The sequence below is a fragment of the Hoplias malabaricus genome, chromosome 3 (assembly GCF_029633855.1).
Source record: "Hoplias malabaricus isolate fHopMal1 chromosome 3, fHopMal1.hap1, whole genome shotgun sequence".
NCBI classification, from domain to species: Eukaryota; Metazoa; Chordata; class Actinopteri; order Characiformes; family Erythrinidae; genus Hoplias; species Hoplias malabaricus.
This window is the reverse complement of record NC_089802.1, coordinates 43,282,742-43,301,739: the sequence shown is the minus strand read 5'-3', so window position 1 is coordinate 43,301,739 and position 18,998 is coordinate 43,282,742. Positions and strand designations below refer to the sequence as shown.

Below are 18,998 nucleotides of genomic sequence, written 5' to 3'. Positions count from 1 at the left end.
CCGGGTGACTGTCTGTGAGGAGTGTGGTGTGTTCTCCCTGTGTCCGTGTGGGTTTCCTCCGGGTGACTGTCTGTGAGGAGTGTGGTGTGTTCTCCCTGTGTCTGCGTGGGTTTCCTCCGGGTGCTCCTGTTTCCTCCCTCAGTCCAAAAACACGTTGGTAGGTGGATTGGTGTGAGTGAATGTGTGTGTGTGTGTGTCACCTCATGAAGGACTGGCTACCCCTCCAGGGTGTGTTTCTGCCTTGCACACAGGCTCTGGACCCACCGCAACCATGAACTGGATAAGGGTTACAGACAATGAATGAATATATTAATATTATTAAATGGTTTGTTTATTTAAAAAGTTTTATTTTACTACAAATGTAACAGTTTCAAACATTCAGAAGCAAGGAAAAAAATCTATAAACATTTTCATTTTGTAAACAAAACATTATTTTGTAAACAACAGTAGTGTGTTGTTTTTAATTTAGTAATTTAGTGTGTGTATATATTTAGTGTGTGTATATATGAGCAAATGTAAACAATTACACGAAAAGTAACTTTAAAGCTTCACAGTAAATAACAAAACAAACACAGAATAGTTGCTGTGCTGAGTCAGTGTAGTTTATCTGCTGGAGTTAAAGCTCATTGGATGTTGAACTCTTCCAACGGCATTTTTGATTTTCCCTGTCCTCAACCTTCCTCCTGCTTGAGGTGGTGAAACAGATTAGTTGTTATAGGCTTCTTTCATTTCTTACATAACACCATGGTTTATTGTACACCAGATATTTTGTATCAAAACCACTTCCACACGACTGGAGTCATTCCCCTTTTTTGGAGCAAATTCCTCCACCTCAGAGCCCCATTCCAACGTATTTGTCACTGTGTCTAATGTGTAATATGTGTAATGGACATATGTCATATTATGGTTAACTGCATGACTCTTTGAGTCTTGCTGTTTCCAGAATCCATAAACTCTGAACAAAAACAAGAGAGGGTGAAAATCTGATATATATATATATATATTTGTAATATGTTTGGTGTTTGGTGATTGCTCTACTTAAACACACCCCTTAAACCTGGCAATTAACAGATGAGTTGAATCACCGAGCATCTGTGATGAAATCACTGAATGTTATAAAAAACCGCAACCCTGAGCTGGATAAGTGGGTACAGACAATGAATGAATGAATGAATGTTATGAACATACTCTGATGAAGCTTGTGTTGCCCACTCATATAGTACCACTAAATGCAATGCAAATGAAATGAAATGCCATTTTAAAAATACAATACAATAGCAACTTGTCTTGGGCAAATAGATAAATTTGATATATATTGATTAACTAAACGAAGTGATGTAATTAAACCTATTTAAATATGTACATTTATGACAGACCTAATCCATAAACATTTTTAACAGGAGTGTAATTACTCAAATGTGCCGACCTGTGATTTTATATGTGGAATCATTGACCTCTGCATTCACAAGATGTAGAGTGTAACAGAATATATCTGTCTGTGTGCTGTCTGCCTCATCACTAACAAAGAAGAACTCATTGCCTTGTTCTGGTCGGGAACGTTAGGCCAAGTGCAGCCTTCATGATGTGAATCATTTACCATGTGCCAAGTACAGATGTTTTATTCTGTGGGTAACACCACTGGGTTTCTTTTGAATTCTAACCCCCCCCCCCCCTCTCTCTCTCTCTCTCTCAGGGTGATGCACTGGGCGAGTCGTATAGAGAAGGAGCTGGACAAAGTGCTGCCTCAGGTCACTGGAGTCCAGCAGATGAAATCAGTAAGCACAGCCTTACATATTAAAACCAGTGAAACCTTTTTATTATGATTTACAATAAATAACATGCAAATGCAAAAGTTTGGGAACTCTTGTTTAAATGACATTTGGCCAATTGTTGGGTTTTACATTAAACAATTTATACATCTTCTACAGAGAATTTCAGCACAACAACTGTGCATTTACTATCTGTGACATGCAAGCGTTTATAGTGGGCAGAAACATTTTAGATTTAGGTTTATTTCCCCTATACGACCTGTTAACTTGTGACCAAGAGTTCCTCAACTTTTGCACGTGACTGTAGATAATGTGCAGTTTTAATATTTACTGATGAAAATGTGTAGCTGGTTATTGAGTTAGATTTGGGAGATGACGGTTTGTCTGGTGACTCTGTGTACACCTCTTCACAATCCTGGTTTTGATGGTCATTATGGGCATGTTGTTCTTATATTTTTTTTGAGATGTCAGTCTACAAGGTAGACTAAGTGTGTCGGTCTGTCGAGTCTTGGAACAGTCATCTATTCAGCAGATAAAAGTACCACAGCCCAGAGACTCATTTTGGCCTGTGGTCTTTTACAGGTTCTTCTCGATCTTTGGGTTAAAAAGCAGTTTTATGTTGTTCTCAGTTAGGTTCTTGAGATTCTTCCACACACAAAAACACTGGTTGGGTGTAGTGGAGTACCAGTTTATGTGGAGCACAGGGAGTATGACCCCATTCTTCTCTCTTCGATCCTTTGGTGTAAACAGTGAAAATGGACATAATAAATGAACTAGTGATAAACGGACCAATAGGAATGATGTAATATGAGTTAGAATTAATTGCAATAAACTGTAGCATAAACTTCAGTTTGAAGTTATGGAGCCTGATGCACCTGCATCTTTTTTTTAGAGTTTTTTTTTTCTTTAGTTTTTCTGACAGTGACATTTTTCAAACTATTAAAAATACTCAGGAAATGTTTGTTTGTTTTTAACTTAGAACATGATACTACTTCCTAACACTGTTTAAATGTACAATAGGCGTGTGTTAGAGTTGTTAATGTAAAAGACAGGTATTTGTGTGTGTGTATGTACTCAGCTCTGTGCAGGTTTGATCAGACTGTGCTGGAATTAGCAGCAGGAGAAGATAGAGATTTAACAGTGTGGTTATCAGTGATGAATTAGTTGATCTGTGCTCTGTGCTGAATGACACTGACAGTGATTAATAGTCATAGACAGTCTGCCTCCTGAGTCTGTCAGAGAGTTGTGTTAACACACACACACACACACACTCACTCACACGCACTCACACTCTATCTGCTTCCAATCTCTCAGTATGGGAGCCTGATACTCAGCATATGGTTTGGCAGCAGAGACCAGTGTGTGTGTGTGTGTGTGTGTGTGTGTGTGTGTGTGTGTGTGTGTGTGTGTGTGTGTGTGTGTGGGAATTGTGTTCCTAGTCCCCAAAAGATTTCATCATTTGCATTTGCAGCTTCAGCAGCACATTGGTGTTTGGTAACAGATTGTGCTGGCCAGCAATCTGGCAAATATATTTTTTGATAAAGGATTATTAATATCATAATCTCTGTTCAAATGGTGTGTGTTAAGAAGGTTACTGCAGAGGTGACTCCAGACTAGGGATCCAGACTTGGTCCGGTTCCGAAGTAACGTCATCCCTGCGCTCGTTTTGATTAGTTACATAATGAGCTTATGATAATATCTAAATTTTGAGGCTTCTGTAATGGCTGATTATGATGATTCTCTGTTTAATCCCACAGTCCTTCAGTTCACTGCAGCTGATCCAGGTCTAGGGGGTAGGCAGCAGGAAGATGTTGTCATCACTATAAGCCTTTCTGAACATACGCTGTTGAAATGTTTGTGGACAGCTGCTCATCTCTGCTTTTCAGTAGATGGGGGAGTGTTGCGGTGGGGAGTCGATGGCACGAGAACATTTTCCATCCAAATGTCACAAATGTTACACACAATAAAGATATTTGGGCAAGAAAAAATGCTAAATGAGCCATATTTGCATACAATAAACTTCTGAGAATAATCTTTAGATGAGGTCATTTCCTGTGATCAGGGATGGCATCGAAATGAGTGAGACTGAGAGGTTTGAGTGGGATGTTGCCTTGACCAGAATCGATCGTTCAGAGACGTGGGGCAGGACAAGCAGTGTCCCTCTAACGACAGCTGAAATGTTAATTTTTACATAAAGTTGATGTCATATTGATTTCATTGTTAATCGCTATGTCATTTCTATGGTATTGTTCTTAGTGCTTTGACAGGTGACTAAATATGTGTACAATCATCTCAACATGCACTAAATTAAGACCCTCAGCTGGTGTTGGTATGAAAACAGAGTGGTCCCTAAGGTCCCAAATGGCCCAAACAAAAAATGGCCCTAGCAAAATAACCCACTATTTGTTCCAGATCTGCCGTGTCTAGTCATTCCAGTGCAACTAGATACTGATCACCAGCTCATAACCTTGCTGTTATCTTTGTTTCCTCTCCTTTACTTCCCTAATTAATATCAAAGACGGCATTTTCCACCTGTGCAACTGTGCGCCTGCGTCTAGGGCTGGACCTGAATATTCAGCTGTTTGTTCATTGGGTAGTTATTCAGATATTAATTTTGAGATTCAGATATTCTCATATTCACGCTCTCCAGTGCTAAAACAGTGCTCTGCTTCCGGGCCCCCACTCCCCACTCCACTCACATTCAGACTCATCAGCGTGGAAGTCCTTGGACAAATGACTAAAACAGCACATCTACAACAAAAGGTGGCAATGCCATGGTTAATTTTGTCAGTTTTATACCTAGATTTAGACCACCTCCACGAAGCTCTGGTTAATTTTTTATATACTATGCTCTTGGCACATTGTATGCAGGGGTTACAAGGCGAAGCTGTGCTGTGAGACACAGTGAAGCCTGGAGATTGGGATTTTAGTGTGGGAGTCTGACATGGATTTTCTGAACGAACCCCCTGCCCCCCCCCTCCCTTCCAAAGAATCTTTGAATATTCATAGCATATTATATTACAGCTGAAGCTGTGAAGCCCCAAAAATCATATTGAGGACGGCTCTGATTTACCACGTCTGATATTGAAGTACATATGCGTGTTTTTGTCACCCCAATAAATCCATTGCCTGATTACAGCATGTTGAAAATGCTGCTGCGGGGTGGGGGCCAATACACACTAAGGTATGACCAAAATCCTATTTTCCGTCCAAATCTGATTTTTAACTTGGATTGTTCACACAATCTTTTCAGTGTAACCCATAACCAACATTAGTCTGCATTCTGCAAAATTGACTTGCATTTAAAACAAGAACAGTGCTTCACGAGTCATGCCAATCCAGAGCTAAATGTCGGCCCAAGATTGTTTTGAAATGTGTTAAAGGAATACGACCTTTTTTCTTTTTCAAAATGATTTTCTATGTGAAAAATATATAATAAAATGATTTAATTGAAAATGATAAAGTGAATTGATTCTGTGAATCTGACGATTATAGGTCTGATGTACACATGAACGTTTCCTTTGCTCTAAGGCTTAGAGTTTGTGCCAGAACCTGCAGGGGGTCTCTTGCTAAAATTGGCTCCCTGAAGACGACGACATGAGAGCTAACAAAATTAGTTTTATATTTCAGGTGATCCACATTCAGGCAGCTTTCACATAGACATGAAAAATATAAAATTGGTAAATATGAACTGAGAAAAAAAGTGCTCTTCATTATTTTTTTTTCCTAAATGCTTATGTTTCCAGACAATTAAAAAAAAAACAGTGACACGAAAACAAATTTAAATATTTGCCTGATTTTCTTTCCCCTTTTTTCATACATTCATTTACTTATCTTCTGTGACTGCTTCATCCTGATCAAGGTCACAGTGGGTTCATTGGGTACAAGGCAAGAACAGACAACAGACAGCATGCCAATCCATCACAGGGTATCACACACTCACAGCTGTGGACACAGTGTTTTACACACTCACCGAGTCACTCACATGCTCACCCATCTGGACAATTTCACACACTGAGAGGAAACCTCTGCAGACACAGGGAGAATGCCACAAACTCTGCACAGACACAAGCTGAGGATTGAATCCAGGACCCCAGGACTGTGGCAGTGACATAGGGCTAGACGATAATTTAATATCAATATATATGGCGATATAAAACGTTTTAATAAGAATGATAAATTTGATAGATTTTCAATATTTTGATATACATGTCAGTTCATTGCACTAAATTTTAAAGTAAGTTTAAATATTGATAAAGCCAAGAGGTTGTTGTTTGGTGGTGATGTCATGTTGCTTGTAAGACCGGTGGACCTAGGTGTTAGGGGATTTGTAGCCAAATTGGCCACAGTTTGGCATCAGGGGCCGGAAACTAAGAGCAGCTGGGAAGGAGTTATCAGAAACAGCTGAAAGGTCTAGTCAGTAGTTGTGGATAAGGAGAGCACAGATTACTTGGGGAAATGCACTGTAGAGATGCTATTGTGATTATCAGGGATGTAGCATGTAAAGTTCACAAGGAACTGGTGGCACAGAGCATGCATTAACGGTGCCAGTGGGGCTAGGTACAGCCTTAGCCACTAGGGAGGCCAGTGTGGATTTACGGTTGTTAATGGTAAAGGTCAAGGTAGGACTGTAAAGCTGGCTCGGAGCGGGGTGGGTCTAGAATGCTAGACTTCGCTGTTGAGCCTTCTGGAGGTGTTGAGGGCTTAATTCAGAGAAACATTAAAGAGAGGAGGCACCTGCCTGATGACCCCATGTGAAGATCTAGTGATGCAGTGGATGGTTTGGGTACTCACAGGTTGGGCTCAATGAGTAACCGTAGTTGTTAAGGACAGCCAGTTGCTGATCAGATCATAAATGGCTACAGCAACCTTAGTGTTGAGGTGTAGGATTCAACAGGATTTTGGTGGCTGCAGGTAGGAAGAGAGTGTGTTGGGCTCTATGTGAAGCTCTAACGGATTGGCACAGAATATTTTACATCTATCTTGTGTACGATTATAATTACAGTTCTTGGTGGTTTTTCTGTAGATTTATTGTTCATATCAATATCAGAATGAAGAAATACATTATGATATCAATCTTGGACTTATCGTCCAGCTCTACAGTGACACGACCTGCACCCCTGAATTATTAGAATAATTATTATTATTATTTTAATTAGTAGTAGTAGTAAATTCAGGTCCAGATTTGGGATGATTCATTCTGGATCACAAACGCTGATGGAGCTCCATCAGTCCAGAGAACAGTTCCCCTGTTCCACATTACAGTGCCTGGGGGCTGTATATCCCTCTAGCTGTCATTGAGCAATGTGACCCTAGGCTTAGGCTTATTCATTCCATGCTTTTCTCTGGAGATTATACAAGCAGTGAGTGACTGTGTCCACGATTGGTGCACCTTAAAGTAGCTGACTTTGTTAATTATTAAGGGGTCTCTACTGACTTTTTGACAGTATCTTATTGCTGTTTCAGCCAGCCCTCGCCCGGAATAAACCTACATACAATTACTCTTTAAATGAGATGCTTACTGATGCGAATGTTAATGAAATGTTTGTTGATACAAGTAATGTGTTTCTACATTTTTTTCCCCCTGTCTCGTCTGCTCCATTCATCTCTGCAGTGTGAGTTTCTTGGCCTCGCGCTGCTCGGCTTGGCTGCCTACCTGCCAAGGAGTGATAGGGGAGGCAAACACAGCTCCCTGTTTATATTGGGTTTATATGGGAGTTTTTCTGTTTAGCTGTTCGTTTGTGTTTGCAAAGCATCGAGAAGTGGGGAAAAAAGTTTTATGTGGGGCGCAGAATGCAGCATGGGCCTACTGAACGGAGAGATCTCTGTGTGTGTGTGTGTGTGTGTGTGTGTGGAACCGCATTTATCTCCAGCCCAAACAGGAGTCGTCACAGGGTGTGCTAAATGGCCCAGCGTGTGCAGAAAAAGCCATTTTCTAAATGGATGCCTCTCCCTATACGTGCGTCTGATGGAAATCTTCCCCAGGCCGCCGCGGCCCTGCTAACAAGATTGTCTCCCTTCGCTTCTCTTTCTCTCTTTACTCCTCTCCCTCTCTCTCTCTCTCTCTCTCTCTCTGCCTTCATGCATAGTTTATTCCCATATTACCCCCCTCCTCTTTTAAAAAATAGTAAAGAGTTGCAAATGATTTCTAAGTGCGATGTGCCCCCCCTCCCCCCAAAAAAAACCCTGGAGTTGTTTCCAACAAAGTTTAAAAAGGGAAAAGTGGACTGAATGTTTGAATTTGATTTTGCTGCTCTCTTGCTTGGAGAATGGCAAAGCGGGTAGGGGGCAATTGTTTGCGGAGTGAGAGGGAGAGAGAGAGAGGGAGGGAGAGGGAGGACTGGAAGCCAATTTGGCTAAAAAAGAAGAAAGTGCAAAAACATTGATTGAAAGTTGTTTGTGCTCTGCTGGTCGTGTTAGGGGAATATATATGTGAAGGACCGCGTGATTAGGCAGTTAAATGGAAGTGTGTTGTTGTATTTGTTGTGTTTAGTAAGAGAGAGAGAGAGAGAGAGAGAGAGAGAGAGAGAAAACTTTTACATTAAAAGCAAGAAATAAAAAGACAAATTGTTCCTTTACTTTAACATTTGTTGCATTTAGAGCCCATTTTTAATCCAGACCACTTTTAAAATAGGCTTTGTTTTCTTTGCTTTCGTGTGTCCAAACATATCTAGACATTGTTTATAATTAATGGGTAAAGCTGCTTTAAGGTGTCCTTGTAGTTGAAAAAAGTGTTCAATTACACTTCAATAAAAGCATTAACTAATAGAATGGGACGATCTGGAGCAGCGGCACATGAGTCTAAGATCAGAAGGCTCAGTGGAATTGGGTTCTTTGGAGCGATGGAGCCCTGTGTGTTAAAAATGATGGTACAACACCGATGCTCTCAAGGCTGAATGCTGTCAAATCCTCACAGCAAAGCCCATATATTATTAACTGCAGCAGAGGAGCAGAGTGAATGAATGAGGGGTGGATAGAGGGAAAGAGAGACCGAGGGAGTGGAAGACAGAAAGGGAAAGGGAAAGTAAAAGTGTTCCATGTTTTATTCTGTGTTGTGTGGTATGGCTCTTGTCACTTTTAATTAAGCTCTAAGGATGTTCTGCTAAAAATGGGCAAAGGGACTGTTCTATAACACAATATTCAACTTTGAATTCATTCTCTCTCTCTCTCTCTCTCTCTCTCTCTCTCTCTCTGTGTGTGTGTGTGTTAGGTAAACAGTAGCCCAGCTTCACTCCCACACTCTCTCTCTCTCACAAACACACACACACACATACACACACACACTTTAACAAACTGTACTTACTTCAGTAGCTGTGCTATGAATAGAACACCACTCACGTCTTCACACACACAGACATAGAGAGAGAGAGAGAGAGAGAGAGAAAGAGAAAGAGAGAAGCAGAGAGAGAGAGAGAGAGAAAAAAAAAGAGAAAGAGAAAGAGAGAGAGAGAGAGTGCAGCAGTGCTGTATCTCTCAGTCTCTTTGCTTGCTGGCGTCTCTCCTGCAGAAGGTTATGACAACTCATGTTAGGCCTCCGTCTTCATTTCCATACGGGCGGCTCAATAGCCATGAATATTTCAACACATGCTTTTCCCTGTGTGCTCTCTTTCTCCTTTCACATTCTATCCATCTGCCTCCCTTTTCATCTCTTCTCTATTCTTTTTGTTCTGATATATGTCCTCAAATTGTCCAGCCTCTCTTTCTCTCTCTCTCTCTCTCTCTCTCTCTCTCATGCTATCTCTTTCCCAGTGTGTGGGTAGAGATGATGGAGATTAGAGAGAGCAGATGCACATTCTTCATTCACTGAACTCAGAAGAGCTGTTGTTCCACAGAGAGAGAGAGAGAGATCAGTGTGATGGACCTGGGTTTTTCTGGAATTTAGTGTGGGGCTGTTTTGGTACCAGTTTGCCAAGAGTCACAGCACCCAGGATTGGAGTGTGGAATTGTGGAGCTCTGGAACCATGTTCTCTGGAGTGATGGAGCTCCACCTAAATGCTTTGTGAAGCGATGGACTGTTGATTGTGATGCAGAACTTCTCGTCTGACATCAGGACCAGATCTCACTGATATTCCTGTGGTTGAATGCTATTATACCTTCACTGAAATGTAAATTCCTCTTAGAAGAAACTGCAGCAAAGGAAGAAAATCCACGTGCTCTTTTCCTTTATTTAATATTTTGGTCGTCCACATTTCTGACCAGTCACAAAACTACTGTTTTTTTCCCTGACCTTCCTATTCAGCAGTGCCTCTTTACTGCAGTTACTGCTTGTTAACAGATGGTGATCAGGTGCTGCGGAATAAGACATAGGTCAGAAAGTCAGACTGCAGTAATGTGACCTCTTCAGGAGAATCTTAGATTTCTGCCCTCTATAACTTCTGACCTTTTGACTGCGCAACGCTGCAGGCTAATGCATTATTCAGACAGACCGGACTTCTCTGGACATTGCCAGGGATGTGTCCAGCATGGATGCTGTATGGAAATTAACTCTCTTACATGAATATGCAGATGGGTCTTTAAAATGCTGTCAGGATGGTAGTTCTCTGATGGACCCTCACCTCTAGTTACTGTATATATATATATATATATATATATATATATATATATATAGTGAGCATGTGTTGTAATTACTCAGCTTTCTCTTGCTACTTCTCTATATATTGCCAAATGTATTCACTCACTCAATCATTGAATTCAGGTTTTCCAGTCACTTCCAAGGTCACAGGTGTATAAAACCAAGCACCTAGGCATTCAGACTGCTTCTACGAATATTTGTAAAATAATGATTCACTCTCAGGAGCTCAGTGAATTCCAGCATGATACTGTGATAGGATGTCACCTGTGCAACAAGTCCAGTTTTGAAAAAAAAAAACCCTCGCTAGTAAATAGTCCACAGTCAACTGTCAGTGGCATTATAACAAATTTGAAGCAGCTGGGAACAACAGCAACTCAGCCACATAAAATGACAGAGCGGGTTCAGCGGATGCTGAGGAGCATAACGCGCAGAGGTCGGCTACTTACTGTAGAGTCAATAGCTGCAGATCTCCAAACGTCACGTGTGCCTTCAAATAAGCCCAAGAACTGCGTAGAGAGCCGAGCAGCTGTATCCAAGCCACTTCCTGTTCCAAAATGGTTGCGCACCAGTGCACAAAGCAAGGTTCACAAAAACATGGATGAGCGAGTTTGGTGAGGAAGAAATTGACTGGCCTGCTCATGGACCTACATCATATTAAAATGGATTAAGAATGGGATGTCACTCAAGTGCATGTGAAGGCAGACGAGCGAATACTTTTGGCAGTGTATTGTATCTTGAAACTATACCTTTCTCGAATCATACTGTTGGAGAAAGTGTAGGAACAGTTTTTTTTTTCACAGGGGCAAACATGGCCCAATAAGGTTAGAGTCATGGTCTTGGGACTGAAAGGTCATTAGTGCTCCTAGTCACTAGTGTGTGTGTTTTGTTTGCTTGTTGACTGGTGCGGAAGTGTTAAATGTAGGGTCTAAACTTTGTTGAACGCCTGTGAAATCATGTGGGGAAAAATATGTTTCACATTTAAATTATGTATTAAATATTGTTTTATTTGATCACATTTTATGTCATTTTTATAAAAGCAATAAACCTCCAAGTGTCGTGTGTCAGAGAGATTTACCACAGCTAAGGGGTGTGCATATCAGAGGCTCTCCTGGATTATTGCTTTAATACGTTTTGTTGTGTGTCACCGTCTGGAGGTTGTGCCCCTCTTATTCCCCCTGGAAATTAAGCCTAAGGTGACACCAATGCAATTTTATCAGTATAAGCAATATTTTTGTCCAGCAGGTTCACCCTTCTTTTTACACGCAGCCTTCAGTCCGTACACAGCAGGTCTGTGAACACTTCCACAGCTTCCATAGATGAGGGATATAAACTAATATTTATGTCCTTGATTAGGACTGAAAATAAACTCATACACAGATGGAGACTTGACACGCATGCACACTTCACAGGTACAGTGCTCTGTCTCTCACACACACACACACACACACACACACACACACACACTCACACATACGCTTAGAGTTGCAGTGCTGTTTCATCAGAGCCCTCTGATCAATGTAATTGGTTTCCTGATTTAATAGCACTTAGTGCCGAAGACCATTTACAGGAAGAGCTGAGTGTCCCTGTACACTGTGAAATTACTTTAACCTAGAGAGCACACACACACACACACACACACACACACACACATACAGGTGTTAGATGACAGGAAGTATGTGCAGTTTTCATTTTATTGAAAGTGAAACATAACACCAGAGATACTCTCAATGGAGCACAAATGAGGCACAACATAAACACAAAAACAGAAGCAATGGCAAACCGGAAAACATGAAAAACCACACCCCAAAATGAGCACACAAACACACACACACACACACACACACAAGAGTGTAGTGTAACTCTGAGGTAAATGTTTGGGGCATTGAGGAGGTCAAGGGGCATGCACCTGTGGATACAAACTGACAAAGGTTTTAAAGCACTTTTGGAAACATCCCAAAATGTAATTCAGATCAGCACAGGGATTCCAACCTAAATATACCACAGTTGTAATGACCGATTGATCCCAGCAGAGACCCACCCTCTACTGAAGTCGTATAGAGAGGATGTTAGGGGAGGGTTCACAGATTTGAATGTATTATCTAATAATAATTGACTTTTTTAGCTGGTGTCGGTCAGTGTTAGCCTCCTCTCAGGATTTCAGCCTGGGAATCAGCCTCAGGAATCAGCCTGTGTGATCCTGAGGATCTGCCTCGCTTTTCATGTGTGAAAAATGTGTAGAAGACGAGATAACTGTCATAGCACTCTGCGTTATAGGCCCCTCTGGCTGTGGAGGTGTGTAATGAGTGGGTTAATTGGCTGAGGCTGTATTTGAGGATTGCTCTTATTGGCTAAAGCCGTGTTTTAAGGAAAGTTATCTGATCGGCTGAAACTGGGTTTGTGAGGAGTTATCTGATTGGCTGAAGCAGTGTGTGAGTGTGAGAGAGAGATGAGTGAGGAGTGATCTGATTGGCGGAGACTGTGTGTGACGTGATCTGATCAGCCAAGGTTGGGTATAAGGAGTGATCTGATTACCTGAGGCTGCGGGGAGTGATCTGATTGGCTGAAGCTGTGTGTGTGTGTGTGTGTCTGATTGGCTAAGGCTGTGTGTGACATAGGGCTGTGCCATATCATATTTTTCGCAATAATATCGTCATCATTTTTAAAACAATAAAAAAAAATCAATATCATGATATTAGTGATGTTCAAACTTGTTTACATAATGACGTCATGCAGTTACCCACAATACTGCATACGTTTTTTACATGACTCATTTAGCCACAGTGAAGTACAGTGCAAAGTGGCTCTGAGGTGGAGGAATTTGCCCCAAAAATGAAGTGGCTTGTGAAATATTGTGATATTATTTTAGAGTGACATGATCTAATCATCTGAAGTTGGTCTTTGGTTTGACTGAAGCTGTATTTGAGAAGAGATCTATTTTGAGTGCATTCAAACAATCCCACAGTGCACGGTAATAAATAGTGTACAACCAGTGTACAGTAGTGTATAGCGTGTACCCATCATACACTGCTTTTGGCAAAAACCTGCATGAGGTAGCGTCCAAAACCGTTCACTACCCTCCTGAATTCAGTTTTCTAGAATAGTGCATTATATAGTGAGGAATAGTGAGTAGGGAGCCATTTTGTGAGTGTGAAGAGTGATCTGATTGGCTGCGGCTGTACTCTTGTACACACTGAGGAGTGAGTTAAATCACTCAGGCTGAATCGGATTGGCTGAGGCTTTTTGAGCGGTGATCTGATTTGCTGCAGTTGTCAGGGGTCCGCATGTCGGTGAAAGTGCCAAGCACTGTGCTGCACTCACCAGTAACACTGCTGGTAGAGTTCGACTGGGTTTATGTGTGAATTCTTCTCTGTTTGACAGCCTCATAGAGCTCAGACTTGTGCTATATGTGAAAGTATGTGGGTGGTCTCTCTGTGCTGCTGGTTAGCTCTTGTCTGGCTATTTGGGTCAAATATGAAAACTTTATATTATCTCCAGTTACCTAATCCTTTTAGAGTTCAATATGTGGAAGGTAGCTCTTGTTGACTACTCTACACTCACTACTGCCAGTATGAGATGTGTATATGATATATAAATAGAAATAGCCCCTGCCTGTGTAATATATGTACTATCCAGACTGAGGACAATGCTTACACATTAGGTTTCTTGGAGGTTTTTTTGCTTATGTCAGTTCCACCACATTTAAGAAACTCCAACATGCTGATGTGGACAGACTGTGTATTGTCCGAAGATCTGATTAGGCACCTGACTGTCCAGTGAGCTGCTGCTGGTCATTTTGTTTATGCTGCAAATCTTTTTCCCGTGCCTGTGTGTGTATGTGTGTGTGTCCAAGAATGGCATTGACAGCACTTCGGGATTACTATTTTTATCAATAGCAGCCCTACTATACAGTAGACTATAACTCACACATTAATGACAAGATCAGGGTTTTGTAGTCGCATATACCATAATATTTCTATGATTTATGTTCATATAAATGCTGCTACAAAAGGTTATTTGACCGATGCTATAGAAAAAACACTTATCTTTCCGTAAAGAACCCTTTTTTTGCTGATATGTTTTAAATAGGTGAAAAAACCTTACGATCACGTGATGGATTTTTAAAGCTTTAAAAGGTTTTTTGCACTCAGACGTCTCTTAAACAAACATGGTTCTTTAGTTTTAAGAGAGTGTGTTTGTTTATTCCAGAAACAGGACCAGTATTTTTGTATTTCAGCTCAGTACTGGGGGGCTTTATACCCCTTTAGCCCACATAGTGTTTAGGAAAAGTTCATTCATGTGCGTGGATGTGTTGATGTGTGAGTAACACTGGCAGCATTTTGCTATTTTTAGGCTACAATCCGCTGATTGTAAACCTTTGGCAGAATATTTTCCCATGGATCTGTGGAGCACACTGATCTTTATAGATCTTGTGATTCATTGTGAGCGTGTTTGTTGGTGTGTGTGCACGCCTGCGTGTGTGTTCCATAGCCCCTTTAGCTGTAGTTTGGCTGAATGTGCTGTAAAATGTGCTGTAAAATGGTGTGTTAGTGTCGGAGTGTTGCTGAAGGTAAACACTCATTCTCACCTCCTCATTTCTGTCTCCTGGAGGAGTGTGCAGTGGATTGAAACCATTAGTAAACAACTGCTTCTGTAGAAGTGTTATACACTCCACAACTGTGTAAAAGTGTTATATAGAATTTATGTATTTCTAATTCATTTACCACCTTAATGCCCCGCTGAAATGTGCATCTCTTCTTTGCTGTCTGTTAAAGGTTTTTTACTAGAGCACAGTGCCTAGAAAAAGCTTTGGCTGTTTGAGCCTGATGAACTGACTTGTCCAGTTGAAACGCACATGTGCATGAAGGGTTTCTATCATTGGGGGGCGGTTAAGGGTTGGCACACAGAGTTTAATTTAAGTTTAATTGCAGCAGGGTTAACTTGCAGAGCTGGAATTGAATGGTTTCAAAGCCTGCCTGCTGCTTCACAACTCCACACCACTCTCCCTTTACATGAGGTTGTTTTTCCATGGTGGTCTCATTAAATGTGGGTTTTGAATGTGTAAATTAATTTATCAAAAGTGTATAGTAAAAAAAACATGTTTAAAATCATTCATTACACATTAAATGTGGAGAAACACCTTCTTGGACTGAATTCTTGGAATTCATTCATTTATTATCTGTGACCCTTATCCAGTTCAGGGTCGTGGTGGGTCCGGAACCTCCCCGGAATCACTGGGCATAAGGTGGGAACACACCTTGGAGGGGGCGCCAGTCCTTCACAGGGTGACACACACACACACACATGAGTCACCAATCCTCCTACCAATGTGTGTTTTTGGACTGTGGGAGGAAACTGGAGCACCCGGAGGAAACCCAAACTCCTCACAGACAGTCACCTGGAACGGGACTCGTACCCCCAACCTGGAGCTGTGTGTCTGCGACAGTACCTGCTGCGCCACCGTGCATATGACCTCTATAGGTCATATAAATATTTGGTCTACATTTGTAAGCTCTGAGGAAAAGCCTTGTGTCCTTTATTAGACAGGGTCACATGAAATGTTGCATAAAATATAGTAGGTGTTTTTTTTTAAAAAACACAGGACATTTCTCATGATTCTAGATCACTGTAGGTCTGGATGTCCGTATACAAACTCTCATTTTGGGAGAGTAGGTTCTGGTGGACTAAACTTCACACCTCTGTTTTTCTTCACTTTTACACTGATGAAACTGATCATTTTAATAGTGACATGAAGTATGTCCCAAAATGTGTGTTCACACTCACTGAGAAACTAGTGCATCCAACAATAATGGAAACATGATCAATGTTATTATTTGTTTAATGTAGAATTCTCAGTGTTGTCATGAATTGTGTCTTGGATTTTGGATTTGGACTAGATGTTCCTCTCAGTGCATCACTGGTGAAGACAAATACTTTTAACAGACCACAGAAAATATGTCAGGAGGGATAGGATTGCACTTAATCTGTCTTGTTCTACAGAAAGAGATCTAAGAGAGGAATGCATCTCTTTTTGCCTTCTCTCCCCCCTCTCTAAATGTCCAATAGCAGCAGAGGCCCTGAGTGCTGTATAATCTCAGTGTTTAGTGTGTTAAATTCAGCAGAATGGTCCTTACTTTCTACTTCCGTCCTGCAGAGAATCTCTCTCTCTTTCTCTCTCTCTCTCTCTCTCTCTCTCTCTCTCTCTCTCTCTCTCGCATACATATAGGAGAGAATTTTACCACTGACATATAATAAGTAAATCATCTATAATGTAAATGCATCCATTGTGATTCTGTCCTGAGGCCTGAATGTCCACTCCTTTGTTTTTAAGCTGAGTCCAGCAGAGCTGTGTGGGTGGTGTAGATGTTCTCTGTGCTGAAGTGCTCTCTCCCTCATCATTGTTTCGAAGCAGATGACGGTGTCTCCTTTTGAGCTGCTTGGCTACTTAAAGGCTGTATTAAGCTTTGGAGCAGAGCCATCAGTGCACTGTCAGCTATGGCCTGCAAAAGAGAAAACATAAGGAGCTGGCTTCAGATCCTCCTGCTGTTCAAGACTGCTGTGTTTCTAGTGGAAACCTGTGTGGATCCGAAAGATTTGGGAATAAATATTTATCATTTGTGTGTATGTGTCCCTGTAATAATGGCCAGGGACATTACACTATCCACTTTTTTGGCTTTAAAACTTACCAGAGTGTGATATATATAGTCATGGTTGTGACATCATAGCATGTGGGTGTTACACTGTTTCTGATTGGCCCAGTTCAGCTATTGTTAGTTCACCAGCCCTTTGTTAATACGTTAATTGTCCCCATTGAAAACAAGGTTGTTGACATACTAGCATTATCAAAGAGATGTTTCTGGTCTTGACACTTGAGGGTTAGCCTAAAGTAGTGCTTCCCAAATGTTTTCTGCAGTCAAGATCAGTTTTGAAGATAAGAATTTATTCACGTATACATCTTTTGTGTCCAAGTTCCACTGGAACTTATTTTAAAATCTGTAATTCATGGACAACTGCAACGTCTTATTGAAATCAAACAAAGTGAAGTGATAAATCATATTTACAGTGAAATTATTACAAGTAAAATGCATAATTCATTCATTTTCTGTAAGCACTTATCCAGTTCAGGGTCGCGGTGGGTCCGGAGCCTACCTGGAATCACTGGGCGCAAGGCAGACACATTTAAAGAAAAGAACATAAACAAGAAAGTCCAGAAACAGGGAAATATAAAATAGTGAAATAAAACAAATGAGGCTTGATAATGGAGGACACAGTGAAAACAGAATTGATTCTTGGCTTTATCTGACTTTATCATGACATATGAAGGCCTACCCAGTAAACAATTAGCCGTTGATTGAACATTGAAATAACGTAATGACTGCCATCTAATCAACGTTCTCTTAAGGTTGAAAATGAACGTTGAAAAGACATCCAAACACAGACATTGAAAAGACGACTATTATACGTATTTTGGACGTCCATTGACGTTATTAATTGGTCCCGAAATAAATTACTTGAATAAAATGCATTTTGGACGTCCACTGACGTTATCGATTGGTCACCACTTAACTAACTTATTAAGATGGATTTTGTATGTCCATTGACGTTTAAAATATGTCCCTGACGGACAGACTACTTTTAGACCTATTTTGAACGTCCAGGGACGGTTCTTGTTTACTGGGTAGTCTCAATAGTTCCAGTTCTCCAATGGATTCCATGACATCTTGACATCTTCCAAGAATATGGAAGTGGGAATTTGTCTAGAATCCAAGTTGCCACAGGAAGTGTAGAAATGAACAGCGTTCTGTTAAAGGCTCTGCTTTAGGAAGGATCTCCTTAAACCTCCCCACTCTTGTTTAGACTGAGAATAATTTATCACACCTCTGATTAAACTACAAAGATCTCAACACGTGTTTGCTCCCTGTTCTCCATTCTTCCCACGTGCCTGTGTTCATTCGTTTCTTTTACGTTCTCCCCTCATTACACTGCATTTAACCCTCATTCTCCACCTCCATCACTGTCGAGATAAAAAAGAGCAAGGCCGCGACTGGAGAACGGCTTTTCCTCTGAAAACGGGTACGTGTGCGTGTGCATGCTGGGCTGAACTGGAACGTGGCTAAAGGCTTTTGGTTTTTATTGAGCAGGTTACTTCCTTCAGAGTCTTAGAACACCCTCTGTTTCCATTGTCATGCTCCCAAAACCAGAGCTGTAACAATACTTCTCCATCCGCCTCCTCCTGACTCACCAACCTACACACACTCCATCTTCCTGCCTCTGTCTCCCTCGCTCTCCTGTCTCTCTCACTTACTCTCCGTATCTCCCTCACTCTCTCTTTCAAAGCCGGCTCGGGTTCTGATCTGAGCCTCTGGCCCTCCTCCCAGTGTTCTGTTGTTTGATGGGATTTGTGCTTTGGCATTACAATCGCTACATCACACACACTCTCTCTCACATATACACACCGATTCACACACACACACACATACACACTTGCGAATGCAAGCGTCAACATAAACTCTCGTATGTGCGGCGTGCACACGTCCTCACATGTAGAACCGGTTGAATTGACTGCATTAAGGGGCCCTCATGCATAATTACAATGGCTAAATCTGCGGGTTGAATGTACATCCATTTCTATCAAATGCTCACACGCGCGCACACACACA

General features: G+C 41.2%; 1 protein-coding gene across 1 annotated transcript in view; it reads left to right on the top strand.

Moving 5' to 3' along the window:
• The window catches only part of cacna2d2a (calcium channel, voltage-dependent, alpha 2/delta subunit 2a), a 275,566-nt gene that overhangs the window by 19,028 nt on the left and 237,540 nt on the right, over nucleotides 1–18,998 (top strand). Inside the window, exon 2 of the mRNA XM_066664996.1 lies at nucleotides 1,694–1,775. Within this exon, the coding sequence (XP_066521093.1) occupies nucleotides 1,694–1,775 (82 nt within the window). The remainder of the gene's footprint in view (nucleotides 1–1,693; nucleotides 1,776–18,998) is intronic.